General features: G+C 54.1%; 7 protein-coding genes across 7 annotated transcripts; 6 read left to right on the top strand and 1 right to left on the bottom strand.

The window, feature by feature from the left end:
- Nucleotides 1-1825: 1825 nt before the first annotated feature.
- Nucleotides 1826-2609, top strand: CCOS01_12182 (uncharacterized protein; the record flags this gene model as incomplete). The annotated part of the gene is made up of 3 exons (XM_060460331.1): nucleotides 1826-1887; nucleotides 1991-2300; nucleotides 2526-2609. 3 exons carry the CDS (start codon nucleotides 1826-1828, stop codon nucleotides 2607-2609), a joined length of 456 nt encoding a protein of 151 aa, XP_060309274.1.
- A 499-nt stretch (nucleotides 2610-3108) lies between these two features.
- CCOS01_12181 (uncharacterized protein) lies at nucleotides 3109-3639 on the top strand (the record flags this gene model as incomplete). The annotated part of the gene is made up of 1 exon (XM_060460330.1): nucleotides 3109-3639. The coding sequence occupies one exon, from the start codon at nucleotides 3109-3111 to the stop codon at nucleotides 3637-3639; it is 531 nt and encodes a 176-aa protein (XP_060309273.1).
- Nucleotides 3640-3711: 72 nt separating this feature from the next.
- On the top strand, nucleotides 3712-4580 carry CCOS01_12180 (uncharacterized protein; the record flags this gene model as incomplete). The annotated part of the gene is made up of 2 exons (XM_060460329.1): nucleotides 3712-4083; nucleotides 4143-4580. 2 exons carry the CDS (start codon nucleotides 3712-3714, stop codon nucleotides 4578-4580), a joined length of 810 nt encoding a protein of 269 aa, XP_060309272.1.
- Nucleotides 4581-5160: 580 nt separating this feature from the next.
- Nucleotides 5161-5865, top strand: CCOS01_12179 (uncharacterized protein; the record flags this gene model as incomplete). The annotated part of the gene is made up of 3 exons (XM_060460328.1): nucleotides 5161-5274; nucleotides 5329-5358; nucleotides 5584-5865. The coding sequence occupies 3 exons, from the start codon at nucleotides 5161-5163 to the stop codon at nucleotides 5863-5865; spliced, it is 426 nt and encodes a 141-aa protein (XP_060309271.1).
- A 1320-nt stretch (nucleotides 5866-7185) lies between these two features.
- Nucleotides 7186-7548, top strand: CCOS01_12178 (uncharacterized protein; the record flags this gene model as incomplete). Its single annotated transcript, XM_060460327.1, has 2 exons — nucleotides 7186-7304; nucleotides 7368-7548. Coding segments are annotated over 2 exons (300 nt in total), but the record flags the coding sequence as incomplete, so codon positions are not given.
- Nucleotides 7549-7556: 8 nt separating this feature from the next.
- CCOS01_12177 (uncharacterized protein) lies at nucleotides 7557-12787 on the top strand (the record flags this gene model as incomplete). Its single annotated transcript, XM_060460326.1, has 4 exons — nucleotides 7557-7643; nucleotides 7712-8083; nucleotides 8149-12381; nucleotides 12434-12787. The coding sequence occupies 4 exons, from the start codon at nucleotides 7557-7559 to the stop codon at nucleotides 12785-12787; spliced, it is 5046 nt and encodes a 1681-aa protein (XP_060309269.1).
- Nucleotides 12788-13530: 743 nt separating this feature from the next.
- On the bottom strand, nucleotides 13531-16413 carry CCOS01_12176 (uncharacterized protein; the record flags this gene model as incomplete). The annotated part of the gene is made up of 2 exons (XM_060460325.1): nucleotides 13531-13664; nucleotides 13743-16413. The coding sequence occupies 2 exons, from the start codon at nucleotides 16411-16413 to the stop codon at nucleotides 13531-13533; spliced, it is 2805 nt and encodes a 934-aa protein (XP_060309268.1).
- Between the last annotated feature and the right edge of the window lie 172 nt (nucleotides 16414-16585).

Below are 16585 nucleotides of genomic sequence, written 5' to 3'. Positions count from 1 at the left end.
GTGGCTTTCAAGTTCCATCGTCTGTGTTCTTTGGAACTCGTAGACTGGGACACGACTCTGGGCTGGACGCGGACCCGAGAAGAAGGAGTGTGGAATTCAATGAGCAAGCGATCAAGATATATGTTAAGGTCTCATTACTCTCCCAAGTCTGCCTTTATCGTCGCGGCTGTTTTCCCATTACCTGACATTAGATGAACACATCGAAGCACCGAAGCAGGTAGACAGGTAAGCAACCTCCCGCGTGCTCCCGCCCAAAGGCCATACATACTTGGGGCGCCATCAGGAAACAGACCCTAGGGCCCCCTTCTTGAGCCTCAAGAAGAATATACCCTCGCATCGCGTTAAGAAGGGTATGTACCAAAAGATACGAATGGAGCCCGGATCGTTCCAGGCATGATTCCCTTGAGTCAACACAACGAGTATCTGGTAACTATTGTTCAAGCACTGATTCCTACATTTCTTCTGCGGTTTTTGCCAAAGACTGGACAAGGGTGCTGCCCCGATCTTGAAAGGTTTAAAGGTTTGCGTCGATGGATGGATATTCTGAGCCGTCATCTGGACCTAGAATGGTTCGTCCCCAGTGAACCCCTTGACGGCGGACGCGCGCCGCTAGGCAGGGGCCCAGGGTGTTGGTGGGACAGATGGATAACGCGGGGAAGCAAGGGTCTGGGACGTTGACGGTGACTCTTCAAAACCCCAGTCAAATCTTCTCGAGAGCTTGGAAGAGGTCTCGTCTATATTGGAGTGTGCTATCCTAGACTTCACCTTGAAGCTTGAGAAGATAAAGAGGATCTAGTTTTAGTGGAACAGATGTTGAAATGATTCTCGAATCCCTTCAGTTCCAAGCAATGAAGAGTCGCAATTTCATGGACTCGTCTCGATGATAAGCTTTGCTCTTCGTCGAACGTAGATGTGTAACATGAGAGCCCCATCGCCTACTTTACGGTCCCTGCTTTATTACCTGTCTCTATCCTTCGTCACCGAGTGATGGGTCCCCTTACTCCTTTGGTACATTTGACCTTACCAACGCCCAATCCCTACATCGGCTGTGTCGTTACACTGTCTTTTGGAAAGCGTTTACCTGCCGATGTAATCAAGAAGCAACTATTCTATTGAAGCAATGCCTAGATGCACACGTCTAACCCAAACCTTGCTCCCCGCTGTGCCCTTGTTGAGGGAGTTCATGAGCACAAAAGCCGGTATAACAATGGCCGACCTAGCACAAACCTTGCCGCTTCCAAACCACGACCAAACATCCTCCATGGTCTATTACCTGTGACCAGAGCCTTCTACTGTCGCCAAAGAAAGACTTAAGGCTTCGCTGCATGGTTGGGATTTGAGTCACTCGACTCTCTGTCACCTCGGATTCCGAACTCTATCGTACTCAGTCCAATGTTGTGCTGGATTTCCCAATGTTTGTGTCCTCGAACTACTTTTCACTACCGTCTGTATCCCCATGGAAAAGGGAGAAAAAGATTAGCAAGTCTCTTGTGTTCTGTTCGAGAGAACCAAGAAACCTCACTGGTATTTGTAAGGGCGTCTGCCGAGTTTAGCTTGCTGCCAAAGTCCAGAACAGAACTCCTCAACACCAAAGATTGTGAACCCACGAAAGTATCTCTCGATGAAGACCTTTGATTATGGCGAAGACACCGGAATCCAAAGATTCTGACTATGAAGCCAAGTTGTGAATGCTCACCTCAAAGTACAATAATTAGATCTAGCTCTATTGCTTTCCTCCCATTCATTGCAGTTCACATCCAAGCGAGCACACAATCAACAGACATGGGAATCGCAACGAGTCCGAAACTCAACCGATTAGAGCCCGATGACCTCTCCATCGAACCACCTCTCTCAAACATCTGCCGACGCGCTCCCCACAAGGTCTCCGTGCTGTCCTTCATGGAGGACCTCTCACTCTTCGCCATGCTGACCATCACCGCCAACGCCCTCGCCCTCGCAAAGGACGACCTCGCTATCAACCTCACCATAGGCCCTCGCCTCCCACGCCCACTACGCCCTGGGGCGGCTCCGCGTTCCGGGCCGAGCGCGCGCTCAACGAGCTCGCCCACGTCGCAGCCGAGACCGTTTCGCGCCGTGCCACGGAGGCTGAGGGGGTTTGGCGCGATAGGAAGATCATCGGCAGCCGTGCTGGAAGGGCGATGTTGAGGCCGAGGCATTTTGCACCGGCCACAAGCAGGCCTGCTGAACGCGCTCGGCTGATCCAGCGCATTGAAGGCTTCTCGCGGTCTGAAGGCCACGAAGACTGCTGCTCGCGACCTGCTCGTGGCCGTTGCCTAGAGGTATGTATGCTTGAGATTCGCTATCTCGTTGATATGAGACGTCTGACCGACCAGATTTCCACAGCAACTACTGCCGAATCTTCACATCAACTTTGATGAAGCCAATTTTCTTCCCTCGCATGTAAATCTTTCAAATCTTTGCCATCGAGCCGGCATCCAAGGCGATGTCGACAAAGCAAGAGGTGGACAAAAACGACAATAACCTGAACACGAAAACAAATATAGACTCCCATTGATTCCTCTTCTCGTAACAGGCTACTTGCCGCCGATGAGACTCAGGATATCGTCTTTTGTTTCAAAATGGTATAGGCGATGGAGGAAAGGACCTCTCGACGCCTTTTGCATATGTTTAATAGTGGTCGGGCCTCAAGTTGTACGCTCCCCGTCTCCGCGAGATGACAAGGGGTAGACAGTCGGTACCTATATGATTGAGACGCTCGTCTCGGTGAAGGAGCAATGGATTCCCGAGAATGGGCATCATATCTTGTCTGCCAGCAACGTAAAGTGCCGGCTGGCTAGTGCGGATTGTCCAGCATCTCCATGATGTTTTGCGAGGCCCATACCGAGTTTCATAGAGATGGGTTCGAGCAACCTCTACGACAAGATCAACACTCGAGTCAAGAAAGAGCGGATGCTATATCTTGCGTTGAGCACATGGACGACAGCAGAGCCAGAGCTTGAGCTGTGACGGCACTGAATGTGACAAGATTCCAGGATCTGAAAAACCTGATAAGCCGGTGCATTTCACATGGGCCATGCTACAAGGCAGGCAATTCTACTCATCAAGAGTGACCATCAAGTATTTACGATGGGCGAATGTATGTACGCTCAATCATTGCGGTCCCCCTCACGTGCCCGTAGGCCGAGGGGCACCGCACCCAAGATTGTTCGCTTCCTTCTCCATTTCGATCTCCGTGTCCGATGGTCCTGGGTCCAGCAGAAGAGCGAACCTCTCAACAGACATTTGTTTTCACGAGAACATGAATGTTTTATTTTGCGTTGTTCAATAATGAAGAAGAAAGGAGGAAAACAGAGTAAAGATGCGCTGCGTAGGCCGCGTTTTGTAGTGCGCCGCAAGAATTTTTTGGCAGGGTCCGTGCCTCAGGCAGCCAATCAACTCAACCCGACTGGACGACCCAAATGGGCGGGCACGAGGAAGACTGGGAATGAAAGGAAAGAAGGGTCCTTCCTTTGCGGTGCCCCCCTGCCTTCCAAGTGTTTGACAACCGCGGCCGGTCTTCGGCAAGCTGCGCTCCCCAGTGGGTCAGCTGCAACGACATGCCGTCACTGGGTGCTAGTCATTCCCAATCTCCCGCCCGTGCTGCTAGCACCAAGATAATCTCCCCTGGGATTGGGAATTGGAGATTGCTTCTCCAAACACCAACACAACAAAATCACACATACACACAAGATGGCCAAACCGACAGCAATGGCCGTAGACGCCCTTCCGAGGTTCCTGCTTCCTAGACTCAGCTGGACTGGTCCTGCGACAGCATCCCAAGCCCTACGGCCTGTTTCGGCACTCCCTCCGAGCTCGCGCCGTCGGATGCACACCCGAACCAGTGCTTTCCACGATTCGAACTTACCATCCAGATGCCGCAGCAATGGCTTCAAGACCGAGCGCGCCTCGATGCTGGCGAGCTCGGGCCTCACGAGGTCCTTCCATGCGACTCCTTCAAGGCAAAGAGACCACCACTTTGATACCTTGAAGTTCGTCCAGCGGATGAAGAGCGAGGGCTTCACGGAAGTGCAGGCCGAGGCCACGATGAAGGTCCTGAACGATGTAATACAAGAAAGGCATGCGACAGCGCCCTTATTTAGCATATTTATCCCTTCTAACAGCAGAGCAGCATACAGAACCTCACCCGAACCATGGTCCTCCGCGAAGACGCCGCCAAGGCAACCTACACCCAAAAGGTCGACTTTGCCAAGCTGCGCTCCGAACTCCTGTCCGCCGATAGCACCGAGTCGAGCACGACGCGCGCGTCCCACGAGAAGCTCGGCAACGACATTGCGAAGCTGAGCTCCCGGCTGCGCGACGAGATCGGCAGGACGCAGGCCAGTGTCCGCCTGGATCTGAACCTGGAGAAGGGTCGCATCCGCGAGGAGGCTGTCGGCCAGGAGCTCAAGATCAAGGAGACAGAAACAAAGATTGAGCAGGAGGTGGCGGCGCTGCGCGAGAAGCTTGAGCAGGTCAAGTTCCAGACGCTGCAGTGGCTGATGGGAGTGTGTACCGGTTTCGCCGCTCTGCTTCTTGGTGCCTGGAGGTTGCTCATGTAAACGGACCCAACCCCTGGGCTCGGCGTTGGCGCATTGTCCCACATCGCTGGCGGCGTTTCCAGAGTCAAGTGGAATATGCCAATGCACTTTGAGAATGCAAAATGCAGTATCCACGTAAGAGGACTTTCATCCCATCTTACCTTTGTTCGCAGCTGCCCTGCGTTGAATACGCGCGACATTTATCCAAACGGGCCGCTGCCTTGTGGTACGCAGATCCCAGGTCTCATGACCAGGCAGCTTGTCTCGAATATTGTAAGAAAGTCCTTATATGCACTTGCCAGATAGAGGATTGGGTACGAAACCCTCCAGTAAAATGAGTTCACCATCATATAAGACATTTCTCCCGAATCACACTTTGCTTCCGCCGAAACCTCTCTTCTAGCTTCTTCCAAACCCCCGTTTTCTCTACCCCGTTTACCCATCCACATCTCCCGAGCATTGAATATGTCAGCATCACCAAGATCCCAAGATGAATCCCACTATGGTTTTTCCATCTTTCCCTCGTGCCTTTCGATGATTCTGTAGAGATCACATCAGTCATGCCTCCCAATCCTGTGAATCGAGCAGCACCATCAACGATATGGATATAGAACCTGAAGACCCGACGACCTACAGCTGGGCCTTCGGCGCGTACGAGAGGGTTGGCCCGGATACAGGGGCTTTGAAGCTCAGCGGAGCTTCTTTTGACGTCAAGGTAAGTCTCTCCCGCTAGTTTTCATATAGAAATCGCGTCTGACTCGCTTCGTAGACGTCTCCCGGTCATATGGAGAACACATACGTTGGTCACCTCTCATGGCTAGTGCAAGTCGATCTCATATATGGAATACCTTAGTCGCGTGTCAACTGATGTTTCTCAAGATCTTGGTTTCCGCATAATGCCGAGCACCTCACAATCTACTTCATGTCAGCTACGGAGAGAATTCGTTTTTCTATTCCGGAACCCATCGTTGCACAGAATTTTCGTAACTTTCCCATTTTTAGCCTAGGACGAGACCCTTGGAAGAAGGAACAGCCGCTGCCTCGCGAGTACGAGTTTCTAAGTGAAGATGCTGATGCCTCTGGCCTCATCATGAGCTTCCTCATGACGGGAACCTTCCCTAAACATCCGCATGCCAGTGTTCGATCGGCGTCCGACATGACTACCGAATTCATCTACGCCGGCGAATTGTCATTTAAGCTCGGTCTTCGCTGTATCTCTTCACTTGCGACAGTTGCTGCTAGAGGACCGAACAGCGCTGCTCGAAAGGCACATTACAAGCCTGTACAAACTCCTTGCCCGGCGTAAACTTTGCGCCCTTTGGGGGTTCAGACAGATGTTTGCGCAGGCAATGGTCAAGCTTGGTTGCGTCACTTGGACATCAGCCCAGTCGAGCCCGTGGACCTTTGCCCAGGCTCCGCCAAATTTGACACCATATGGGATGGTGATGACCCGGAGGAGTGGTCGATTATCGTCAAACATTGCCTTGGCCTTATAGGCCAGAGCGAACGTTTCAAAGCCGATGTTAGGTGGTACATGATCCAGACACTTGAAAATAGAACGAAGTTCAGCTCGGTTATCGCAGGTGAGTTGAGTTCGTTATCCTCAAAAATCTACCAGGCTCTAATAGCACCATCGACTACAGGCATCCCGCCACCCTGTTACTCTACTAATCCCGGGCAGCCCACTCCCACCTGTCACTTGGAGCTTTGTCACTTGGAGCTTTGTCACCTACCGCTACAGTGATCCCCTCGTACCTGCTGGAAGCAAAGTGAAGGCTCAACGCTTTACTACGACGGAACTTTCGCGAAGTGGCTGACCCCGGTCTAGTGACGGTCCTGACCAACCTCGGTTTGCTCTATGGTTCGGGCACATGATTTTGCTGTGAAGTACCGTTCATTCATAAAGATGCCGACAAAATCGTAGTCGGCATGGCAATTTGAGATACGAGTCATCAATTGAGCTTGGAGTCGAGATGTTCCGCAAAGAAAGGGCGGATGGTGAATTGCGTGGAGTTTGCGAATGTGACAGAATTCTTGCAAGATGATTGAGATCTGTGCAAGTAGGTTTCATGACTTTGAATACCACATCTACAGACTTCTCGCACTCCCTTGCCTTGTGTGCCTAGTACATCAGTACTCATTACCTTGCCATACTGCGTATGTGTTCATGATCCGGGACCCAAAAAAGGCTCACGGGCTAAGGTAGGCTGGTCGGGTCGCCGGACACGGGAGGTGATTAGTCGCTTATGTCATCCCGCATCCGGTCAAACATGCCTCCGGTCGGGAACCTGGAAACGGACACCATAGCAAGATAGCCACGTGACAGGCCCATGGCCATCCAGCCAGTGAAAGTTGAAGAGACAAGTGCACGGTCCAGATGGGTGGATACTTGGCTGAAGACAGCAAAGACCGGCAGGAGCAAGCAAGCCTGGCACGCCTGCCAGCAAGGCAAGCAGTGAGGGTGGAAAGCTGGCAGCAAACCACAGACTTTAGGCGTCGCGCACCTGGCTCAGTGCGCAACAACCTGGCACTGGACTGGCAGGAACGAACCGAACAGGCAACGTAAGGTACTGCACCTAAAATAATCTCCAACCTTCCACCTCACCACAAGCGAACTACGTATCCCGTACCCATCTTTCCCATTCCCATTCCTCCCACCACCACCACCACCGCCGCCCCAAACAAAACACCACCATCACCGTTTGCCCAGCAGATTGTCATCACTGCGAGGTGCATCGTTACCCCGTCTTTACGTCTCCTCTTTACCGCTCTTTGTTTCCCTGTATTAATTGCCTTGTGCGCATTCAGTCGGGTCGCAAGGAAGCTATCCCCAGCTCCTACTCCTTTCTCTCCCAAATACACGACATCCACGTCGCCGTATCCACGAAATCCCGCGACACCCGATCAGCTGCGCGATACGAATCCGCGAACTGACACCACCCAGCTAAGGAGCGCAACTTGGTCTCTGGAAGCTTCTTGTCACACATAACGCCAGTCATGGCGCCACTACCGATCAAGTTCCAGGAGCTGATCCAGCTTCAGACTGCCGGTGTCGAGGACGCTTCCATCGGCTTCAACTCCTGCGTGAGCCATCACCGCCCGACCATCTCCCTACTCAATGGCATCATCATGACTGACTTGTTCTCTTCCAGACACTCGAGTCAGACTCTTATGTCTGTATTCGGGAAAAGAAGAACGAAGCTGCCCAACCCGAAGTTGTCATCGTCGATCTCAAGAACGGCAACAATGTCACACGGCGCCCCATCAAGGCCGACAGTGCCATCATGCACTGGACTCGTCAAGTCATCGCCCTCAAGGCGCAATCGAGAACACTGCAGATCTTCGATCTTGAGAAGAAGGCGAAACTCAAGTCTACCACAATGAACGAGGACGTCCAGTACTGGAAGTGGATCAGCGAGACCACTTTGGGCCTGGTTACAGATTCAGCAGTCTACCATTGGGACGTCTACGACCCCAGTCAGGCCCAGCCTGTCGAGGTCTTCAAGCGCAATGCTAACCTCAACGTGAGTGCAATGCTTCCTCTATCCTCCGCATGTCACCGAACTGTCTACTAAATACTATCAACCAGGGTTGCCAAATCATCAACTACCGAACCAACGCCGAGGGCAAGTGGATGGTGGTTGTTGGTATCTCGCAACAGCAGGGCCGCGTCGTTGGCGCTATGCAGCTGTACTCCAAGGACCGTGGCATCAGCCAGGCCATTGAGGGTCACGCTGCGGCCTTCGGCTCGCTGCGCCTGGAGGGTGCTCCTGCTGACACCAAGCTCTTCACCTTTGCTGTGAGAACCGCTACTGGCGCGAAGCTTCACATCGTCGAGGTCGACCACGCCGAGTCAAACCCCGTATTCCAGAAGAAGGCCGTCGACATCTTCTTCCCCCCCGAAGCCGTCAGCGATTTCCCCGTGGCTATGCAGGTGTCGCAGAAGTACGGTGTCATTTTCATGGTCACCAAGTACGGATTCATCCACGTCTACGACCTCGAGACCGCCGCCTGCATCTTCATGAACCGAATTTCCAGCGATACCATTTTCACCACCTGCCCCGACAACGAGTCTCGCGGTATTGTGGGCATCAACCGCAAGGGTCAAGTGCTCTTCGTTTCGATCGACGACGCCAACGTTATCCCCTACCTCCTTCAGAACCCGGCCAACACCGATATGGCTATCAAGATGGCATCACGAGCTGGCCTCCCCGGTGCTGATAATCTGTATGCTCGTCAATTCGAGCAGCTCTTCAACAGCGGTCAGTTCATGGATGCTGCCAAGATCGCGGCCAACTCTCCCCGACAATTCCTTCGAACCGCCGAGACGATCGAGAGATTCAAGTCGCTCCCCCAGCAACCTGGTCAAATGTCCTTTGTCCTGCAATACTTTGGCCTCTTGCTCGACAAGGGAGCCCTGAACGAGCACGAGTCTATTGAGCTTGCACAGCCCGTTCTCGCTCAAAACCGTCTCAACCTGTTGGAGAAATGGCAAAAGGAGGGCAAGTTGACTGCGTCCGAGAGACTCGGTGACCTTGTCCGCCCTCACGACCTGAACATGGCTCTCACTCTTTATCTCAAGGCCAACATCCCTCACAAGGTTGTTGCTGGCTTTGCCGAGACGGGTCAATTCGAGAAGATCCTGCCCTATGCCACCCAGGCCAACTACCAACCCGACTACGTCCAACTCCTCCAGCACATCGTTCGTGTCAACCCGGAGAAGGGTGCAGAGTTCGCCACAGCCTTGGCTAACAACGAGGGCGGTTCCCTAGTCGATATCGAGAGAGTGGTCGACATCTTCCAGTCTCAGGGCATGATCCAGCAAGCTACGGCTTTCTTGCTTGATGCGCTCAAGGATAACAGACCTGACCAGGGTCACCTTCAGACTCGTCTCTTGGAGATGAACTTGATGAATGCTCCCCAGGTTGCCGATGCTATCCTTGGAAATGACATGTTCTCTCACTTTGATAAGACTCGCATCGCGACACTTTGTGAACAGGCCGGTTTGGCCCAAAAGGCATTGGAGCTCTACGAGGACCCCGCTGCCGTCAAGCGTGTCGTTATCAACATTGCCGCCACCCCCAACTTCAACATCGACTGGTTGACCGGCTTCTTTGGCAAGCTGTCCGTTGAGCAATCTCTGGACTGCTTGGATGCCATGATCAAGCACAACATCCGCCAGAACCTGCAAGCGGTGGTCCAGATCGCCACTAAGTACTCCGACTTGCTGGGTCCCGTGCGCCTGATTGATCTCTTCGAGAAGTACAAGACTGCTGAGGGTCTCTTCTACTACCTTGGCAGCATTGTCAACCTTTCAGAGGACCCCGATGTTCACTTCAAGTACATTGAGTCTGCTACCAAGATGGGCCAGTTCAACGAGGTTGAGCGTATCTGCAGAGACAGCAACTACTACAACGCCGAGAAGGTCAAGAACTTCCTCAAGGAAGCCAGACTTCAGGAGCAGCTGCCTCTTATCATCGTCTGCGACAGATTCAACTTCGTCCACGACTTGGTTCTCTACCTGTACCAGCAGCAGCAGTTCCAGTCCATCGAGACTTACGTCCAGCGTGTCAACCCCAGTCGGACTCCCGCCGTCATCGGTGGTCTGTTGGATGTTGACTGCGATGAGAGCATCATCAAGAACTTGCTGTCGACCGTCAACCCCGCCTCTATCCCCATCGATGAGCTCGTGTCCGAGGTTGAGTCTCGCAACCGTCTCAAGCTTCTTCTCCCCTTCCTCGAGGCTACTCTTGCTGCCGGCAACCAGCAGCAGGCCGTGTTCAATGCTCTTGCCAAGATCTATATTGACTCGAACAACAACCCTGAGAAGTTCCTCAAGGAGAACGACCAGTATGACACCCTCAGCGTCGGTAAATACTGTGAGAAGCGTGACCCCAACTTAGCCTTCATCGCCTACTCCAAGGGTCAGAATGACCTTGAGCTCGTCAACATTACCAACGAGAACGGCATGTACCGCAACCAAGCTCGATACCTGCTCGAGCGGGCTGACCGCGAGCTGTGGACCTTCGTCCTCAGCGAGAACAACATTCATCGCCGTTCCGTGATTGACCAAGTGACCGCCACCGCGGTTCCCGAGTCCACTGATCCCTCCAAGGTCTCCGAGGCTGTTGCCGCCTTCCTTGCCTGCGATCTTCCTCTTGAGCTCATTGAGCTGCTTGAGAAGATTGTTCTCGAGCCGTCACCTTTCAGTGATAACACCAACCTTCAGAACTTGCTTCTGTTCACCGCTGCCAAGGCCGACAAGGGTAAAGTTATGGACTACATCCACCGTATGGACAACTTCAGCGCGCCGGACATTGCATCAGCCTGTATCGACGTTGGTCTCCACGAGGAGGCCTTCGAGATCTTTAAGAAGACTGGTGACAAGACTTCCGCTGTTGATGTCTTGGTAGAGAACGTCGTTAGCATCGACCGTGCCCAAGCTTACGCCGAGGAGGTCGATTTGCCCGAGGTTTGGAGCAAGGTCGCCAAGGCTCAGCTTGATGGCCTGCGCGTCACTGACTCTATCGAGTCCTACATCAAGGCCGATGACCCCAAGAACTACGAGGAGGTTATCGAGACCGCTGCCCGCGCCGGCAAGGACCAGGATCTTATCAAGTACCTCCGCATGGCCAGAAAGACGCTGCGCGAGCCTGCCATCGACACTGCTCTCGCCTTCTGCTACGCTCGTCTGGATGAGCTCGGCGAGCTCGAGGACTTCCTTCGCGGTACCAACGTTGCCAACATCGAGGAGTCTGGTGACAAGGCGTATGAGCAAGGTCTGTACCAGGCCTCCAAGATCTTCTTCACCAGCATCTCCAACTGGGCCAAGCTGGCAACCACCCTCGTCCACCTTGAGGAGTACCAGGCTGCAGTTGAGTGCGCTCGCAAGGCCAACAACATCAAGGTCTGGAAGCAGGTTCACGAGGCCTGCGTTGAGAAGAAGGAGTTCCGTCTTGCCCAGATCTGCGGTCTCAACCTCATTGTTGACGCCGAGCAATTGCAGACCCTTGTCAAGCAGTACGAGCGCAACGGCTACTTCGATGAGCTCATTGGAGTCTTGGAGCAGGGTCTTGGCCTTGAGCGTGCCCACATGGGTATGTTCACCGAGCTTGGCATTGCCTTGTCCAAGTACCACCCTGAGCGCTTGATGGAGCATCTCAAGCTCTTCTGGAGCAGAATGAATCTGCCCAAGATCATCCGTGCTTGCGAAGAGGCGGCCCTCTGGCCCGAGCTGGTCTTCTGCTACTACCACTACGATGAATTCGACAACGCTGCTATGGCGGTCATTGAGCGCCCTGAGAACTCATGGGAGCACCAGCAGTTCAAGGAGATCGTCGTCAAGGTGGCCAACTTGGAGATTTACTACCGCGCCATCAACTTCTACCTCGAGCAGCACCCATCCCTGCTCACCGACCTCCTCCAGTCTCTTACTGCCCGTATTGACGTCAACCGTGTTGTCAAGATGTTCGAGAAGAGCGATAACCTGCCGCTCATTAAGCCTTTCCTCGTCAACGTCCAAACTCAGAACAAGCGCACCGTCAACAACGCCATCAACGACTTGTTGATCGAGGAGGAGGACTACAAGACCCTCCGCGACTCTGTGGAGAACTACGACAACTACGACCCCGTCGACCTTGCCTCTCGTCTGGAGAAGCACGACTTGATCTTCTTCCGCCAGATCGCTGCCAGCATCTACCGCAAGAACAAGCGCTGGGAGAAGTCCATTGCTCTCTCCAAGCAGGACAAGCTCTTCAAGGATGCCATCGAGACGGCTGCCATCTCAGGCAAGACTGATGTTGTGGAGGACTTGCTCCGCTACGTAAGTTGTTCTCATCCTACTTGACTACGCATTGAATACTAACACGTCACAGTTCGTCGACATTGGTAGCCGTGAGTGCTACGTCGGCATGCTCTACGCTTGCTACGAGCTCATCCGCCCCGACTTGGTCCTGGAGATCTCTTGGCGCAGCGGCCTTACCGATTTCGCCATGCCTTACATGATCAACATGTTGTGCCAGCAGACCAAGGACTTGGCCGCTCTCAAGGCCGACAACGAGGCTCGCAAGAGCAAGGAGAAGGAGCAGGAGAAGGACGAGACCAACACTCCTATCCTTGGCGGCAACCGCCTCATGATCACTGCCGGTCCCGGCGGTATGGGCGCTCCTCCCGCGCCCTACGGTCAGACCAACGGCTTCGCTCCCCAGCCTACTGGCTTTGGATTCTAGATGAGGACACCAGAACGTGGTTGGATTTTTGTGCCTCTAGCGAGGCTACATGATAGGGCCACACAGTTTTATCCCCGGTCTATTATTTTCGGCGGCATGAGGTATCTGGCGGCTGGTGGGGTCTACTCACCTGCGCCTTTAAAATTCAACGAACGCGGACGATGGCGTTGAGATAACCAAAGGGCTTCCTGTAATCGTATCTTCTTTGCTCTCTGGATGGATGAGCATGTTAGGCAGGCGGATGGAGTGTGTTACGCGAAGGGAAACTATGGGGGTGGTGCCTTATTTTTCCTATGTGCACACACTACGCTAGACTCTTGCCATTGCTGGACCGATTCAGGGATATCGCGAGCCTGTCGCCCGAGCCCAAACCTGTATGATAGTTCTTTTAACGTTGATTCTTTCTGATGACGAATGGTGTGCCAAAGCTTTCATGTGAATCGCCTCGTCTGCGCTTCTCCTGATATAAGTATCTCGTGGACCGAAGACTCAAGGTCCCAACCCATTTTACCAACCCCAGTCCCTGAACGGGCAACAAGTAGTCCACAGCCCAAGAATGGCATCACATCCAGGAGGTATTAACCTGCTTCAGCATCATATTCAATACAATGTGTCTGTCGGGTTCGAAATTGCGGTTGAGCATGCGCCCGAGTAGATTCTATCAACGCAATAGCTTCAAAAAATACTGACAAAATTTGATATCGCTCCAAAAACTCCATCTTTAAATAAACCAGATAACAAAATTAAGACTTTGGTACACCGTCAAGCTTGGCTACGCTCGACCTCTTCTCCTTCACCTTGGGCTCAATCATTGGTTTGGCATCGGCGACCTTGAGCCACTCTCCGTTGAAGGCGTTGATGAGCCAGTTGTTTAGTTCTAGGAGGCGGTGCGGTTAGCATGGGTCTTCCGAGTGTCCTGTTGGGTCCTCTGGGGTGACGGGGGGGTTGGACTCACTATCGTAGACAATCTTGTTCGCATTGTGAAAGTAAATACCGTGGTCGCTATCAGGGAAAACATGGACGTCGTAATTCTCGACGCCTTCGAGGTTGAGCTTGTCGAGGAGGGTGAGGGTGCTTTGGTAGTGCACGTTATCGTCCGAGACGCCGTGCATCATCAGCCAGCGCACGTTGCCGGCGAGGGCGGAGACGTTGGAGATGGCCGTCTGGTCGTAGCCGTCCGGGTTGAGCTGCGGAGTGCGCATGTAGCGCTCCGTGTAAATGGAGTCGTAGAAGCGCCAGTCCGTGACGGGCGCGACGGCCATGCCATAGCTGAAGGTCTGGCCGGCGTCCATCTCGAGCGTCTTGAGGGTCTGGAAACCGCCGTAGCTCCAGCCCCAGATGGCGATGCGGGCCGAGTCGACGTACTTGAGGGCGGACCAGTGCTTGGCGGCGGCGATCTGGTCAATGGCCTCCCAGTGGCCCAGCTTCTCGCGGATGAGGACGCGGTTCTTGCGGCCGATGTAGCCGGTGCCGCGGCCGTCTACCGTGACGACGACGTAGCCGAGGGAGGAGGCGATGTAGGACTGGAAGTCGACGGAGAACCTCTTGCTGACGGACTGGGATCCCGGGCCGGAGTACTGCTGGAAGAGAACCGGGTACTTCTTCTTCTCGCTGAAGTGGGGAGGGCGGCGCTCGACATAGTTGAGCTCGACGTCGTCGACTTTGATGGTTCCGTATTTGAGGATGGGAAGCTCGTACTTCTTTGCATTTTCGGCGAGCTGTGTATTCTGTTCGACGACATGCTCGTAACTGGTGGGGTTGCTGGGAGTGCTGATGACCTTCTGCCAAGGGATCTTGGGGCCCAGATACGAGAGAAGGCCGAAGCCTGCGCCACTGGAGAAGGAAATGTCGTAGTAGCTCTCAAAGTTGGTGTCCGTGAACGGCTTCAAGTCGGAGCCGTTGAGGTGGACGCTGTAAACGTGACGCTGGATAGAGGACTCTTTAGTTGACACGAAGTAGACCAAGTTGTTGGCCAGGTCGACGGCGGAGGGGCCGTTCACGACTTCCCAGTTGCCACCCGTGAGGTAGACAGGCTCGGGGTTGTCCATGGGCGAGAAATAGGCAATATGGTCGCCATCATCGTGGATCACAGTATCGACATATCCATCGTCCGGTCTTCCATTGGCAGGGTCCGCAGGGATGAACTGGGTTTCGTGAGAAATCTCAAACCAGCCGCCGTCGATTTTGCCAACGTCAATGGTGTTCACAGTCTTGCCCGTCCGAGCCACGACGTCAACGAGAACCACGCGCATGATGTCGCTCACGCGGTTGGTCTCCTTGATGAGGACCTTGTTGTTAGCCCAGAGGACCATGTTGATGAGTCTGTCGTCATCGGCAAAACCACCCTCAATGTCCACGGCGAAAACGTCGCCACGCTCGACATCGTAAAAGAGCAGGTCTACGACGGGGTTGTGGCTACCGGCACGAGGGTACTTGATGCGCTTCTCGTCCGGATATGTCTCTTCGCCGGCGGGTTTTTCCTTGCCCGAGGGTCTAGACATGAAGTACTGCAGTGGGTACTCGGGCACACCCGTTTCGTTGGTGCGCAAGAAGGCGACATACTTGCCATCCTGAGAGTACCATGTAGCGCTGTTACTGGCAAAGACCTCCTCCTCGTACACCCAGTCGGGAATACCGTAAAAGTACTCGGGGCCACCATCCTTTGTGATTTGCGTAACCTTCTTGTCACCGTCAAGCTTTCTCAAGAACAAGTTGTTGTCCCGAGTGAAAACGATAGCATTGCTCTGAGGGCTCCACGTCGCAAGCTGTACACGCGCGTCAGAATGCTCGGGGTCAAGAGGCTCAGCAGTCTGGGTCTCGACGTCGAAGATCCAGTACAGCGCGGTAAAAGAGTGGCGCCAATTGTGCTTGCGATCGGTCGAAACGAGCACCTTCTTCATGTCCTTGCTCGGGCGGCCGTCGTACGGCGTCATTTGGCGGCCGCCAACGTTGATCCAAGGATTCTTCATGAGCGTGCGACTCTGGACGACCTCGGCGGAGACCTGGCGGTCCAGCTTGCCCGCCCTGACGTCCTCGACCACGAGATAATCCTTGCCTCGCGCACCCTGCTCGAGCAGCAGGCCATCCTCTCCATTAGGCCCCTCGATCCAGCTTATGGAGTGAGAGTAGGGCGACCAGAAGCCGGTCATGATCTGGTCCAAGGTCACCGGCTTGCCGGATCCGCGCGATGTCGCAGAGGGGTCGTGGTCGACCTGACTGCCGTGCTGGTATGACTTGCGAGACAAGAAGACGAACAGAGCACCTCCCCATGCGAGGAGGAATGCGGCGGCGAGTATGCATATCCCCTTCTTCAGCCCGCGGTCCATGCCTACACGGCGCATCATGCCCGTCGTGGGCGCCAGAAAGGGCCCCGTCTCGAGGTCATTGGCGTCGGACTCTTTGTAATCGTTGTCATCGTCGTCGTCCGGGTGGTCGGCGTAAGCGGGCCGCGAGGCGGACGGGGCGCGCCGTCTTTGGGAAGATGAAGACGAGTATGACTTTTCATTTTGCTCGTGCAGTCGGTCGAAGACGAGGCTGGTGGTGGACACGCTCGAGAGGGATGATTCGTGGGACATCCTGGGGTCCTCGGCGGTGGGTGCAGCGGAAGCGCTTGGTGCTGGGTCCATGGTGTCGGAGAACGGAGACGGAGAGGTCTCGTCGGGTGGTTATCAGTTCGTCGGTCGGGAGGGTTTGACGGTAGGTTCGGTTCTTCCGTCCGGGGGGGTAAGCTTTGCCAAGGCGAGAGGGCAGCAGGGCAGCAGATGGCAAAGCTAAAGAAAGATGGGATCGAAACTAGGT

The sequence above is a fragment of the Colletotrichum costaricense genome, assembly GCF_030867565.1.
Source record: "Colletotrichum costaricense strain IMI 309622 chromosome Unknown Scaffold_14.1, whole genome shotgun sequence".
NCBI classification, from domain to species: domain Eukaryota; kingdom Fungi; phylum Ascomycota; class Sordariomycetes; order Glomerellales; family Glomerellaceae; genus Colletotrichum; species Colletotrichum costaricense.
Note: the sequence above shows the minus strand (reverse complement) of the source record. Positions and strands in the feature narration are given on the sequence as shown.